Here is a 13,303-nt window from a genome sequence, read left to right as displayed (position 1 = left end):
CATATTTAAATGAAATTGCGGAGATGATTTTAGACGGGCAGTGTAATTGTCCAATTGGAATTTGGACAGGATATCCAAGTTGGACAACTCCAATTTTTATTTTTTCATACTAAGAGAGCTTACATAATAAGTTAGTGACATATCTATCTATAGATAGATAGATATAGATATATATAGATCGGCAAAATTTGATATATAATACATTCAGCTAGTCTTCATAAGATGAGGAGAGGGCAAAAAGAAAACCAGTGTTTCTCATTTAGTACCATCTTCCTCCCTTCTATTCACTGTTAATGTTTTCTAAAAAAATGAAAATGCTCTCACACAAGTGGACAATGAACTTTCAAGAGTTTCCATAGAGTCAACAGAAAGCCTGGGAGCAAAAGGTAGAGAGATCTCAGAGTGGACAGCACTGTAGGCTCACACAACAAGGACAAGGTCATTCAGCAACTGGACAAAGGGGCTAGTTTTCATCTTAGAAAAGCTGAGAACAAAACACTGCTCCAATGCACTTAGTCTGTATCAGTCCAAAGTAAGGGCTAACTCTTATTTTTCCCATCTGCTGCCAAAGAATAGTAAAGTGCTCTAAATCATCTTACCGTGCATTACAAAGTGTAAATGACAAAGCTCTTTGGCAATCCATTTTGCTGTGGCAATTTCAATACTGGTTTATAAAACAGTTCATACATTTAAAAAAATGTAAATTCCATCAACAAAATAGTAAAAAGAAAAAGTGGAGAAATGCTCACGGGATACTCTTGTTTAAAAAGCAATTTTGACAAATCAGGAGCCTAAAAAAATTGAACATATTACTAAATGGTGCAGCTATAGAGAAGCCAGCATTTCCATCGTGGAGTCCTTTGCTGTGTCTGCTCTTGCAGTTTTCCAGCATCTGATCATCACTGTACTTCAGTGGCCTTTTAGATAGGAAAAAGCCTTCTAGAAACAAGTCTTGTAGTTACTGGAGCCAACTTGGAAATGTGGACTCAAGTCAGACATGGGAAAAATCCAGTGGAGAAAACCAAGCAGCCTTCAAAAGAGCATATATGAACGTTATTGGCCAGATTCTTGTAGGAGGGACACTTAAGTGTGATTTGCTCCCATTTTACACCACTCTGGAAGTCTGAAGACTGTCTTAAAGGGGCCAGCTGGCCCCTTTCAAATTTTACTTTAGCCACAACTCTCCGCACACACACCAAGCCTTCTGTCACAGCCAGGTGACACCTCTTATACAATTGTCAGCATTTACTATTAATGACAGTTCTGGGGAAGTATGATGAAAAAAGAAAAACTTCATTTCAAAAGGTCAATATCATGGAATTCATTAATACAACAAAGCTATTTTGTTGTACCTTCCATTTTTGTCCCTGGAATTGATGTCCGCTCCATGATCCAGAAGATGTTTACATATCTCAGCATGGCCATTTTGTACTGCGAGCAGCAGGGGTATATTCCCATCCTAGGAACACATTTAAAAAACTATGAACAAAAGTGAATCCATCCACCCCCCAAAAAAACAACTCCCAGTTAATTTAAATGTTAATTATGACCCTTGCTGCTACAGAGCATGAATTGTAAGGCATATCCAGTACAATTTCCCCTTCATAAATAATGGATTTTTCTTCTTTCATTTGTTATGAAACAAGTAGCATGTAATTTGGCTTAATTTAATCCCTTAGCATCCACAGAGATATCAGTCAGCACAGTTTTAGGAATGCTGCTGGTTCTCCCTTTGTTCTTTGGTTAACTCTACAGCGGGTCACAGCAGGTCTCTTAGGTACTAGATAAGTCATTTAATTTCTAAAGAAATATTTCCACAATAAGTGGTAAGTTTAAACACTAATTAGGTAAATAAAATCAAAAGGTCAAGGTTTCACACTAGACAAGTCTTCAAGTGAGACAAATTCTAAGTATAAGTTTTGTGACAGACCCAATACCAGGTATGGCACGTGGGAAGGAAGAAGTTTCTCTGACTGGAGAAATGAAATTGAGTTCAGACGGCATGGATGAGTGTTTTTATGCCTGAACTCTGGAACGCCACCAGTCTGTCATGCAAGATATAATTTTTTAGGAGAACCTCAAAAGCTTGGATGCCACTCAGTGATTTTTGTTGTCCATGGACGTGTCATGGCGGCTACTCTACTTTAAATTAACTTCTCTGAAACCTTAAGGATACAGAGTACAGCCAGCAAAAGTGGACTCCATCCACAATGTCTCTGTGGATTCAGAGACAGATGGTCCAGTGATAGGGTGCTAGCCTGGAAGATGTGGGTTCAATTTTCTGCTCCATCACAAATGTCTTGTCTGACCTAGGGCAAAGCACTTAGTGTCTTTGTGTCTCAGTTCCCCATCTATAAAGTGAGGATAACAACACTTCCCTAGCTCACAGGGCTATTGTGAAGCTAACACATCAAAGATAGAAAGGTGCTCAGATGCTATGGTAATAACATCCAAGGCAATAAAAGGGCCTAAGATATATAGATGGATATGCATTATTCGGTCTCTTGTTAGCTAGTCCGTAAACGAAAACTTTGTTTAACAGGAAGGTTTAAGCATGATATTTCTTTCCACTCCCACAAACACTGAAGAGAAAAGACATGCCAAGTCCTGAGGCACTCTTCAACCATACCCTCATGTCCACATAGCATGTTTCCACTGAAAGCAAAAAATCCACACCACCACAAAGAGCTTCCCTTACCTCCAACTAATAAGGCGGCACAGGGAACATCAATCCCTCCAGCATGATAATATAAACTCTTAATTCCAAAGTCAACAACATGAGCAAGTATTAAGTGTCACTGTGTATACACATAGGTGCTAGAATTAGGGGTGCTGCACCACCCCATGGCTTGAAGCGATTTCCATCATATACAGGACTTAGAATTTGGGTCAATGGTTCTCAGCGCCCCCACTATAAGAATTGTTCCAGCACCCCTGAGTATATACAAGTTACATGTGGAGTGGGTTGTGTGTTATCAGGGCAAGCACAAGGGTGCAATCCAGAGTGTGCTTTATAATAACGATCTATGCCACACACGAGGTGATTCACCGCCTCAAATTCAAGATACATTTCACGCGCAAGGGCTCACTATAGCTGTGACCTGTGAACGTAGAATTAATTATATTGTAACAATAGGAATGGATTAAAGAAATGTTGCATGTGCCTTTAAGCAGAAATAAATGTTGAAATACAGGTGCCAGGAAAAGAAACATTAGGCATAAACAAGGGTGCTAATGGCAAAACATTAACAGAAGATCGGTAATAGTTAGTAAGGAAATAAGATATGCATGGCTAGCCCAGGTAAACTTATCAGATTCTGCTCCTAATTGTTATTCTTGTTCACCGTCGTGCTCGCCCTTTTATCTGCATAAATAAGATAGTTTTGTGTCTTGCATGGTGCTTCACATTATCTGGATGTTATTAGCAGAGTGCTGTGCTAATAAAACAGAGTTATGTTACTGTATTTTGAATATAAGATTTCTTGTCTCTTATTAAAGTTTTATTATTACAGGAAAATTAACAAACATACTGTACCACAAAGTTGAAAAAAGGGCACTGCAAATCATTGCAACCACTGCACTTAACTGCTTGTGTGGATGAGCACCCAACTTACTGTTGCTTATCAGCCTTCAAATGGCTCCTTTAAGGCATCCCTAATGCCTGTGTAGCGTGTGCTGGCGCTCTCTTAGTAGCTGCTCTCTGGCTGTTGCAAATTTCCAGCCTCCAGGCGTGTTGAACCTCAGAGTGCCATTCGTCACTGAGGTTTCACCCTTCCTTCACAAATATTATGGGAGATACAGTCACACGCTTATAATCGCTGCGGATGTGTGCTTTCCCACGGTCTAGTTCGTAGAGACTTCTCCATCTTCCCGGTTTAAACTTGCCAAAAGGCACAACTCCACGGTGCTTCATTCTGCACACGGTCAGCCTGTAGTTGAACGTCCTTGCTCCGTTGTCAGTCCCCTGTATAGGGGTTTTCATGAGCCAAGGCCATTCAACCGGGATTAAGCGGTGTCTTCCAAGGATCACAATCGGTCTCATTTTCGACTTTCCCCACCTGTGATCTTCCAGTCTGGGGAAAAAAGTCCCCTGCCTGAGCTTCCTGAACATGCCACTTGTTCTGAAAGCATGCGTGCATCATGCACCTTTCCAGTGCCATCCTGTGTAAATGGTCGTGAAACACGCCTAGCGGTGATCTACAAGCACCTGCTGAGAAACAATAAGAAATACCCTTCCGATTAATGTACTCGAAGATGCCAGGTGGGCGTTGTGTGCTAGAATCGGAATATGCGTCCCCATTCTATGCCTCCACAGTTAGAACTTTCTATGCCCAAGCCATCCACAATGTCTCTGCACATTCCCCAGAGTCACGGTTTTTCTTAGAGGATGCGATGAATGGCTCCACTTGCATCACCACTCATTCCAACCTGGTCGACCTTATCCCACTCCAAACTGGTTTTGTGACCCGATCGGTAGCTGTCTGGATTTGCAGTTCCACATGCCATAGCCACCCGCTTCTCCACTGACAGGGAAGCTCTCAGTCTCGTTCCTGCGCTGCATGGGTTAGGCGAGGTCAGCACACAGTCCCATTGAAAGTGGCTTTTCTCATCCTAAAGTCTTCTGCAAGCCAGTGCTCGTCATCCCAGACTTGCATGACCAGATGTGATCCCACCACTCCGATGCTTTGTTTCCCGAGCCAAAGGCGCATTCCACGGTGCTGAGCCGTCCGTTTACTGCCACAAGCATTAGTGTCAGGCGCGTTCAGCCGCATCTATCAATTTCTCATCTGAGCTCTCCTCTATTGTCACTTGGAACATAAGAATAGCTCAACTGCCAGACGTGATGTGCTGGCAAACATTCTCAGCAAATCACGCTCAGGCAGTTCGGAGCATCCATTTTCTACTTGAATCACGGCAGACTCACAATGGCACCAAACGCGTCAAAGGGAAGCGTGCAAGCACGTGGTCGTTGGGAACAGGGAAGCGGAATGACCGCACTCTTCCGTCCCCTTCTCACACCACTGCGCCAAAATGGGACGAGGTGCTCTGTGGGATAGCTGCCCACAATGCACCACTCACAACAGCGCTGCAAATGCTGCAAGTGTGGACACACTGCAGCACTGGTCGCTGTCAATGTGGACACACTGCAGCGCTGGTCCTACACAGCTGTACGACCACAGCTGTAACTACCAGTGCTGCAAAAATGTAAGTGTAGCCATGGCCTGAGCCTTAAAATGGATCTGTGTAATCAGACTGTCACTTTGATAAGGGCACATGAAAACTCTGTAAGAACAAAAGAAACAGTTACACCTTATGTAAAAGTTGATATGGCTAATGTTTTAAAAGTTATAATATAGAAGGAATGTGCATTTTCCCTAGGACACGTGCAGTGTATATTGTAGAAAGGGTAAAAGAAATACAAATGAAACATGCTACTGAATTAAAATCCTATTAGGGCTCCAAAAAGAGCCGCAATAGACTGTGTTTTCTTTTTCAGATCTCTGTGTGTTTTGTAAAAGGAGTTGAAAGTGAAAAGAAATCAAAACTCTGGTGGAAATTGATTGTGTCCCTTTTAAGACAGTCTCTGAGCTCTGCTGATGGCTTTGAATCCAAAAGCCAAGCCTGTATTGATGCAAATTAACTAACTGATAAAGGAATGTGAGAACTGCCAGCACAAAAGAAATTGCCTAAATAAAAGACATGGTATAACAAGATATCTTTAACAGATTTGACGCTAATGTTATTATTAATATTAAACGTTGAAATAAATGTAATGTTAGTAAGTACCCCTGTCACAACGTATAGTGTGTATGATTTTTGGAAAAATCCTTTAAAGTAATATGGTAATGATGCTTCTCAGCTATTAGCTATGAATAAACTTAAAGTTTAACACAGCAGGAAAAACATTACAAATTTGGTCTGATATATAAGAGTTAAAACTGAGGTACACCACCTCATGAATTTAATGACTACACAGTGGGATAATTTCCCCATAACCCTTAAAAAGTAGAAGCCATTAAAACCTGGCCTGCCTATAGAACGAAAAAAACATAGGAAAATATTGGAGTAATTCCTCTGTTTTACCTGCAGTCACCAAGGGTATTTGTAAAAGAAAGGAATCTTTTAAGCAATAATCAATGCCACCCTGAAAGGGGTAGAAAAATGTTATTTTTGTCTTTCAGAAAATCAGAAAAAGCTAATACCAGCTACAGAACAACCTATTACAAAAACAAATGAAAGTAAAAAAAACATACTGCAATAGCTATGGAATGTACTGAAATGCAGATGTTTAGAACATAAGATGTTTTGGGTAATATCAGAAAATATTAAGGTTTTGATTCATCTGTTAAAGCAAAGGAAAAGGTCATTGTTTAATACCTATCAATATAAATGGATGCAGTATGTCTACAGTACTGTGAGACCAAATTTGTTAAGTGAAGAAATTGTTAAAATCACACACTAACAGGCTCTGGAAGCAAAGATATGGAAAGTTAGCCCACTCCCCAGATTGCACCTGGGATCTTTCAGGCTGCCCTGGACCTCAAGCCAGTGGGCTGGGGAGGAAGGGGAACTATTGGACACCAGAGGTTGTACCAAGTGGACTCCTCAAAAGTGGGTATGCTTATCCATGCCTATTGCTCCAAAGCCCTATAGTAAAGACATCTCACTAGAATCCTGTATGTGGGATAAAATTAATAATTAGACCAAACTATTGTATAATGGGCAATGTGCATGTGTTAATTCTTGGAAAGAAGTGTTTTAAAAGAATGAAAGTGTTAGCAACCCACCAGTAGACAAATGTACATGTAATGTAAGTACTGTTTACACCAATAATCACATTTACAATTTGCCACAACCAAAAAGTCTCAGCTTACTATGAAAGCAGCAGAGAATCCTGTGGCACCTTATAGACTAACAGAGGTGCCACAGGATTCTCTGCTGCTTTCACAGATCCAGACTAACACGGCTACCCCTCTGATACTCAGCTTACTATGCGCACTGATTTAGCTATGTTCTCTATCAATCTTGGCATTGAATGGCAAACAGTTGCCAATCATCTGTTAAAAGGTAAAAAGGTAACATAGTTCCTTAAAAAAAAAGGGAAAATGAAAAACTGAACCATTCATATTATACACGCAAATGGGAATATGTTAAGAATTGCCACTGCAGAAAAACATAACAGCTTACCATTGGTATAACATATTTTCTGGATGGTCTCCCACAACTACTGGCATACTAATGTTACTATCCCTAATTGTTTTTGGTTTGGAAACTGTATGTGTTTAATGAACGTTTTAAAATGTTGCTGTTGATAAGAACAAATGTAATTGCAAAGTGGAGAAGCCATATGCCCAACTCACTCCCAGTATTTTTTTATTGCAACATGGAACTAAAAAAAAGTGACACGTGGCGAGTTAATAGATCTAGTGATAAAAGCAGGATATGTAGGAGCGGAAAATTTTATAATGTCAGTAAGACATTAATGTCGATTTGATTTCATCCTGTAGCTACCCTCTTGAGATAGGCAGAAGAAATGACCTCGGGACTATAAGATTCTGTTTTCCATATTGCATTTACAATTGGGCCCTCTGTTTAACTCTCAGGGGATAGCTCAGTTGGTTTGAGATTGTGCCTGCTAAACCAGAGTTTTTGAGTTCAATCTTGAGGGGGTCATTTACAGAAAGGGATCAAAAATCTGTCTGGGATTGGTCCTACTTTGAGAGCGGGTTGGACTAGATGACCTTCTTGAGGTCCCTTCCAACATAATTCTTCTATGATTTTTGTTTTAGTTTTAGTTAGTACAGATGACAGATTTCTATTGTACTCTACATTAAAGAAATTTGATTAGAGAAACACTTAAGGCCTGTGCAAAGGTCTCAATGTAAAATTGTCTTGGTTATTGATTGTAAAAACTTATAGCTAAGGTTTAAATTTGCATTTTTTATTTGATGATGATAAACTACTGTGTTTTCTCAACTCTGTTTTTGTGTGAATGCGAATTCATGAGATCAGAGAAAAGGATAAGGTCGATGATAGGCCAACTGTTTTGTGGCCGAGCGAAGGAGAAAATAGAAGCACAAAGGAACTTTACAAAGAGCTCAAAAGTAGAATCTCAGGCACTGACTTACTACGCCAGACGGCTGTTTAAACTGTCTGGTCGATCGCAGGATAGTGGGTATATGCATTGCAGTTTCGGAGGATGTAAGATTAGACACACCCCAGTAGAACCAAATACCAACATCAGGACCACAGCAAGTCCGATTATTGAACATCCCACAAAGAAGAGTAGACAAGGAACAGACCTGCAAATCACTACAATTCTACGTTTCTCGTGTTATTAAGGTGTTTTGCCAGAAGCAGCACGGCAGATCCTAAAGCAAGGCCAAGTCGAGATAGCTAGTTATATCGAGCTGAGCGCGACTTGCTTGATCTGAGTGACATAAACTTGGACTGCAGTTTCCCTCATCAGGGTTTTTCAGACCGAAGGTCATGCGCTCCAAACATAGCGCCTCTAGGATTTGCGCGCATGTCCTCGCTGTGCTGGGTGTTTTAAGGTCTGGGTCACAATTGAACAATTGCTTATCGTTTTACAGGCAGGAAACATAGAAAACATGGTGATTAAAGGCCTCAGACCCTTATATTTTTTTCTAAAAGGCTGGGTTCTGCGCAATTCCAGCCCATCCTCAAACTTGTCTTCAGCCACGGAGTGAGATTATTTTGACAATTCAAAGTTGTCCATATATTTTTTACTTAAACTGCTAAAAAAGTAAAAACACTGGGTTTTAGAAACTCTCTTTATTTTAGAACAAAAATTTACTTTGTTTCTTATTATGAATATTCTACAGGCCAGAAGCCATAATGCGTGCAAGGCCACTTTGAAATGGCTATTTTTAATTAAACACTTAAGTTAATAATGTTTTGAAAATTGGCTTCTGTTCCCAATAAATTATTTTTATAGTATTTTACATATGCTATTCATAACGAATATTCCTTCTGTACGGTAGAAACGAATATAGTATGTTGTGAGTATTACTGGAAGGATTTAAGTAACTTCTAATCAGTAAATAGGGCGTCTCCCCAAATACATTGCAGGGGCTGACCACCATTCAGGATTATGACCATAATGAATACTTTAAAAACTATTTGAAGTACAGCACATGTCTACATGCCATTTAAATCGCAGGCTATATCCGCTCTTTTTTCTTCTGGTTTATAATGTAACTCATATATTTCCATGCAAGGAGTTTTATTGCCTTCTAAAAGTTGTGTGTAAAAAAATGGTAAATAACTATAAAAAGAATGATGTTCAAAATAAAGTCAAGAGACTAATTAGGAAAATATCCAGAGACTATGAAAAAAATCGAAATTATAACGATTTTCAAGGGCTTCATCACCTGGCAGCTGGTAATGGACACACTTCAAGTTTCCAATAATTAAAAAAGCCTGCCCAGACTATAATGTGTAATGTAAGATTATTGTGGACATGCCATGCTAGTTATGCTATATGTGTATGCAGTCTAGCGGTGAAAGTTTATGAGTGCGATGGTGATAAGTCATAACATAGTGTATAATTAGAAGGTATGTATATAAGACTGACATTTTGAAGTTTAGCATATCAATCGAGGCTCTTAATCTATTTATTCTACCGAATATATGTAATGTAGCTGTAACCTTTGGTGTAGAACTACCCGCATTGTTCTAGAGGGCGTACAAATGTGTGTCATGATAACTTTGGACGCGAATAGTTCTTACCCTGTAAGCATACATATACTATACTGAGTAAGTTTTGTTGTGTACTATTGACTATGAACACATTCTGAAAGTGATCAAAATGTAGCCCTGCGGCAATCTAGGGATTGATCTTTGTAGTGTTTTGTCTTGGCTTGGATATGGTGGATTTTGGTACACGTATTATTGGCTAACATTTGTCTTCTGGTGGTTTATCTACAACTTTTTAAAACAAATTTCCCCAAGAATTAACACACACATAGCCCATTATACAGTACTTTGGTCTCATTTAATTTATTTCAGGAATGCCGCACACCTCGGGCTGCCCGAGCCGAACTCAGACGCCAGGCCCAGGGCCCCGTATGTGAAATAAAAATTATAATGAGACAAAGTAATGTATAATGGCTAGTGTGGGTGTGTTAATTCTTGGGGAAAATTGTTTAAAAGTGTTAGTAAACCAGAAGAAAATGTAATGCAATATAAGTACTGAGTGTTTACCAATAATCACAATTTACTATTTGCCACAGTAGCAGTCAGCAGCACAACAAAGGGAAGTCTCAGCTTACTGTAAGCACTGATTGTAGCTGAGTTCTCTATCATCTTGGATTGAATGGCAAAACAGTACCAATCTCTGTTAAAAGGTAAAAAGGTAACATAGTTCCTAGAAAAAAAAATTGGAAAATGGGGACCAATTCATATTATACACGCAATGTAGTGTTAAAGAATTGCCACTGGGCATGAAAAACGTAAACAGCTTACCACTGGGTATAACATTTCTGGATGGTCCCCCACACTACTGGCCATTAATGTTACTACCAGATTGTTTTGGGCTGTAAATGTATGTGTTTAATTGAAATGTTTTAAAATGTGCTGGTGGATAAAACAAATGTGTGCAAAGCTAAAGCCACAGGCCCCAAAATCACCTCCCAGTATTTTCTATTATGTGGACTAATAGAAGTGATATGGCGATTAATAATCTTAGTGTCAAAAAGGGGAATATGTAGGAGACTGGAATTTTATAATGTACTAGAGAAATTAATTGTCTGATTTGATTTCATCCGCTAGCCACCTTTTTAATATCAGAAAGAAATGACCTCTGGGTATAAATCTGTTTTCCATAATGCATTACAAATTGGGCCCTCTCTAACTATTTGTTTTAAGAATTTAGGTAGTAAGAGACAAGGATGTCTCTATTGTGTCTAATGTTAAAGTAAATTAGAGAAAATATTGAAAGGCCTGGGCTCAATGTTAAATTTGTCTTGGTTATTAAACTTGTAAAACTTAGCAAGGTTCATTTGCAATGCTTTTTTGCATCGATAGTACAAATACTACTGTTTGTATTTCTCAGTCTGTTTGTGAGAATGAAGAAAGTATGTCATCAGGAAAGAGATAAGGTGTGAATGGCCATTGTTATAAGCCAGAAAGTCAAGAAAGAAGTAAGTAAATAAGACTTAAAGAAACATCAAAGAAATCATGCAGGCCAAGCTGCTCTACTACCCTGGACGGCTGTTAAACTGTCTGGCAAATCATCAGAGTGGATACATGCTTCGCAGTGTGAGAATGCACCACCTCAGTGAACCAAATCACCTCAACCACCATGAAGAGTCAATTGTGACTCCCAGAAAGATGAAAATGTAGAGGAAACCAGCCTGCAATACCTTACAATCTACGCTCTTGTAAGGGTTGCCAGAGCAGACGAACTACATAAAGCAAGGCCGCATAGAAGAAGCAGTACTGAGAGCCTAAGTCGCCTGCGTGCCTGGTGGACATATAAACTGTGGACTGCAGTTCCTCAGTTGAGGTTTGTCAGAACCAGAAGGGCCCTGCCTCCAACATGCACCTCTGGTGTGCCTGATTCCTCGGCTGCTGGTGTCGTCCACATATCGATTTTCAAGTGACACCATCATAGGACCTAATCACATCAGCCATAGCCATCAGGGGTTCGTTCACCTGCACATCTACCAACGTGATATATGCCATCATGTGCCAGCAATGCCCCTCTGCCATGTACATTGGCCAAACCGGACAGTCTCTACGCAAAAGAATAAATGGACACAAAATCTGACATCAGGAATCATTTAACATTCAAAAACCAGTGGGAGAACACTTCAACCTCTCTAACCACTCAGTGACAGACTTGAAGGTGGCAGTTTTGCAACAAAAAAACTTCAAAAACAGACTCCAAAGAGAGACTGCTGAACTCGAATTAATATGCAAATTAGACACAATTAACTCAGGCCTTAACAGAGACTGGGAATTATCTGGGTGTTATTAGCAGAGCGCTGTGCTAATAAAACAGAGTGGTCTGACAAACTTTGAGTCCTGAGTCTAACTTTGACAGACTTTTGCCTTACAAATGGGGGAAATGAGAAGGGCTGACACCTGGCACTCATTTGATAGCTTTTCTCTATAAAAGGAGAGAGAATTTTCATTTTCTTCTATAGTGGAGATGGGGTAGTCTTTAGCTGTTTTCTAGCAACTCTCTCGACAGGCTAATTAGTACAATAAATTAGGCACCAAGCTTTTAATCAACTGTGAAACCTATAAAAAGATTCATAATAGTTAGGCTGTTGGCATGCTGACACCACTGCATATTATGCTCACCAGTACTGTCTCATTGTTTCCTTGTATTCCTCTGTCAACCTGTCTGTATCCATCTCGTGTCTTACACTTAGATTACAAACTCTTTAGGGGCAGGAACTGTCTTTTCCCTCGATGTTTGTACAGTGCGTAACACAACAGGATCCTGGTCCATGGTTAGGGCTCCTAGGTGCTATGGTAATACAACTAGTAAGTAATAAGGTTAGTGGAAGGACGAGACTTACTGGTCAGGACTTGTCCACACAATGTGCCTCAACCACAGCCAACCTGAGTCAACGGAAAAACTCCAACAGATTCCAGTGGGCTTTGGATCAAGGCCATATGCCTGTTTCTGGCCACTAGCACTAATCCCTCAGTTTCATGAGCAGCAAGTTTGATCTTTTTTTTGCATTAGATGGTGAAGCACTTCTCTTTCAGGTGTCCACCAGAAGGTCAAGTGTAAAGGCAACTTCCCCCCAACGGAAATAAGATAAATTAGAAAAAGCATTGCTTAGAAACTGCTGTAATAGAAGTTTGCCAGATTGAAAGATGGAAAACCATTTTAAAGTGTTCAGTGAGATACATACCAAATCTTTGACATTAATTGGGCATTTGTGCTCACACAAAAGTTGAACTACTTGAAGGCAGCCACACGAAGCTGGAAAAAGAAAAAAAGAATATAAGTCAATTAAATCCATTTTTAAAGTCTATTGTCTCTGTATTGCCCGTGCATAATGGTGGGAGCATCGAAGAGTTCAACTCAAACATCCACAGTGAAAAATATTAGAAGTTCTCTTAAAAAAAAAAATCTACAGAAAGGGCATTTGCAGATTTAGACATTTCCCTGCCTGCTTGCAAACGAAAGACTGCAGCATTATGCCAGTGTCTGAGAACTAACCAATCAAATTGATTCATCTCTTTTTACTGTCCAAGCAGAAGGAGGGTGGGCAGAAAACAAAGAGCATGAATTGTGAAAAGCAAGTTATATTTTAAA

At 39.7% G+C, this 13,303-nt stretch overlaps 1 protein-coding gene across 5 annotated transcripts in view; it reads right to left on the bottom strand.

Annotated features, from left to right (window-relative positions):
- Positions 1–13,303, bottom strand: part of RAI14 (retinoic acid induced 14) — a 156,293-nt gene that overhangs the window by 27,520 nt on the left and 115,470 nt on the right. For all 5 annotated transcript variants that reach the window (XM_075066895.1, XM_075066893.1, XM_075066896.1 and 2 more), the window contains 2 exons: positions 12,897–12,967; positions 1,353–1,459 (listed from right to left, as the gene is read on the bottom strand). In XM_075066895.1, the coding sequence (XP_074922996.1) occupies positions 1,353–1,459; positions 12,897–12,967 (178 nt within the window). The remainder of the gene's footprint in view (positions 1–1,352; positions 1,460–12,896; positions 12,968–13,303) is intronic.

Source organism: Chelonoidis abingdonii, chromosome 6, assembly GCF_003597395.2.
Source record: "Chelonoidis abingdonii isolate Lonesome George chromosome 6, CheloAbing_2.0, whole genome shotgun sequence".
Lineage (NCBI taxonomy): Eukaryota > Metazoa > Chordata > Testudines > Testudinidae > Chelonoidis > Chelonoidis abingdonii.
This window is presented reverse-complemented; position numbering and strand designations above follow the sequence as displayed.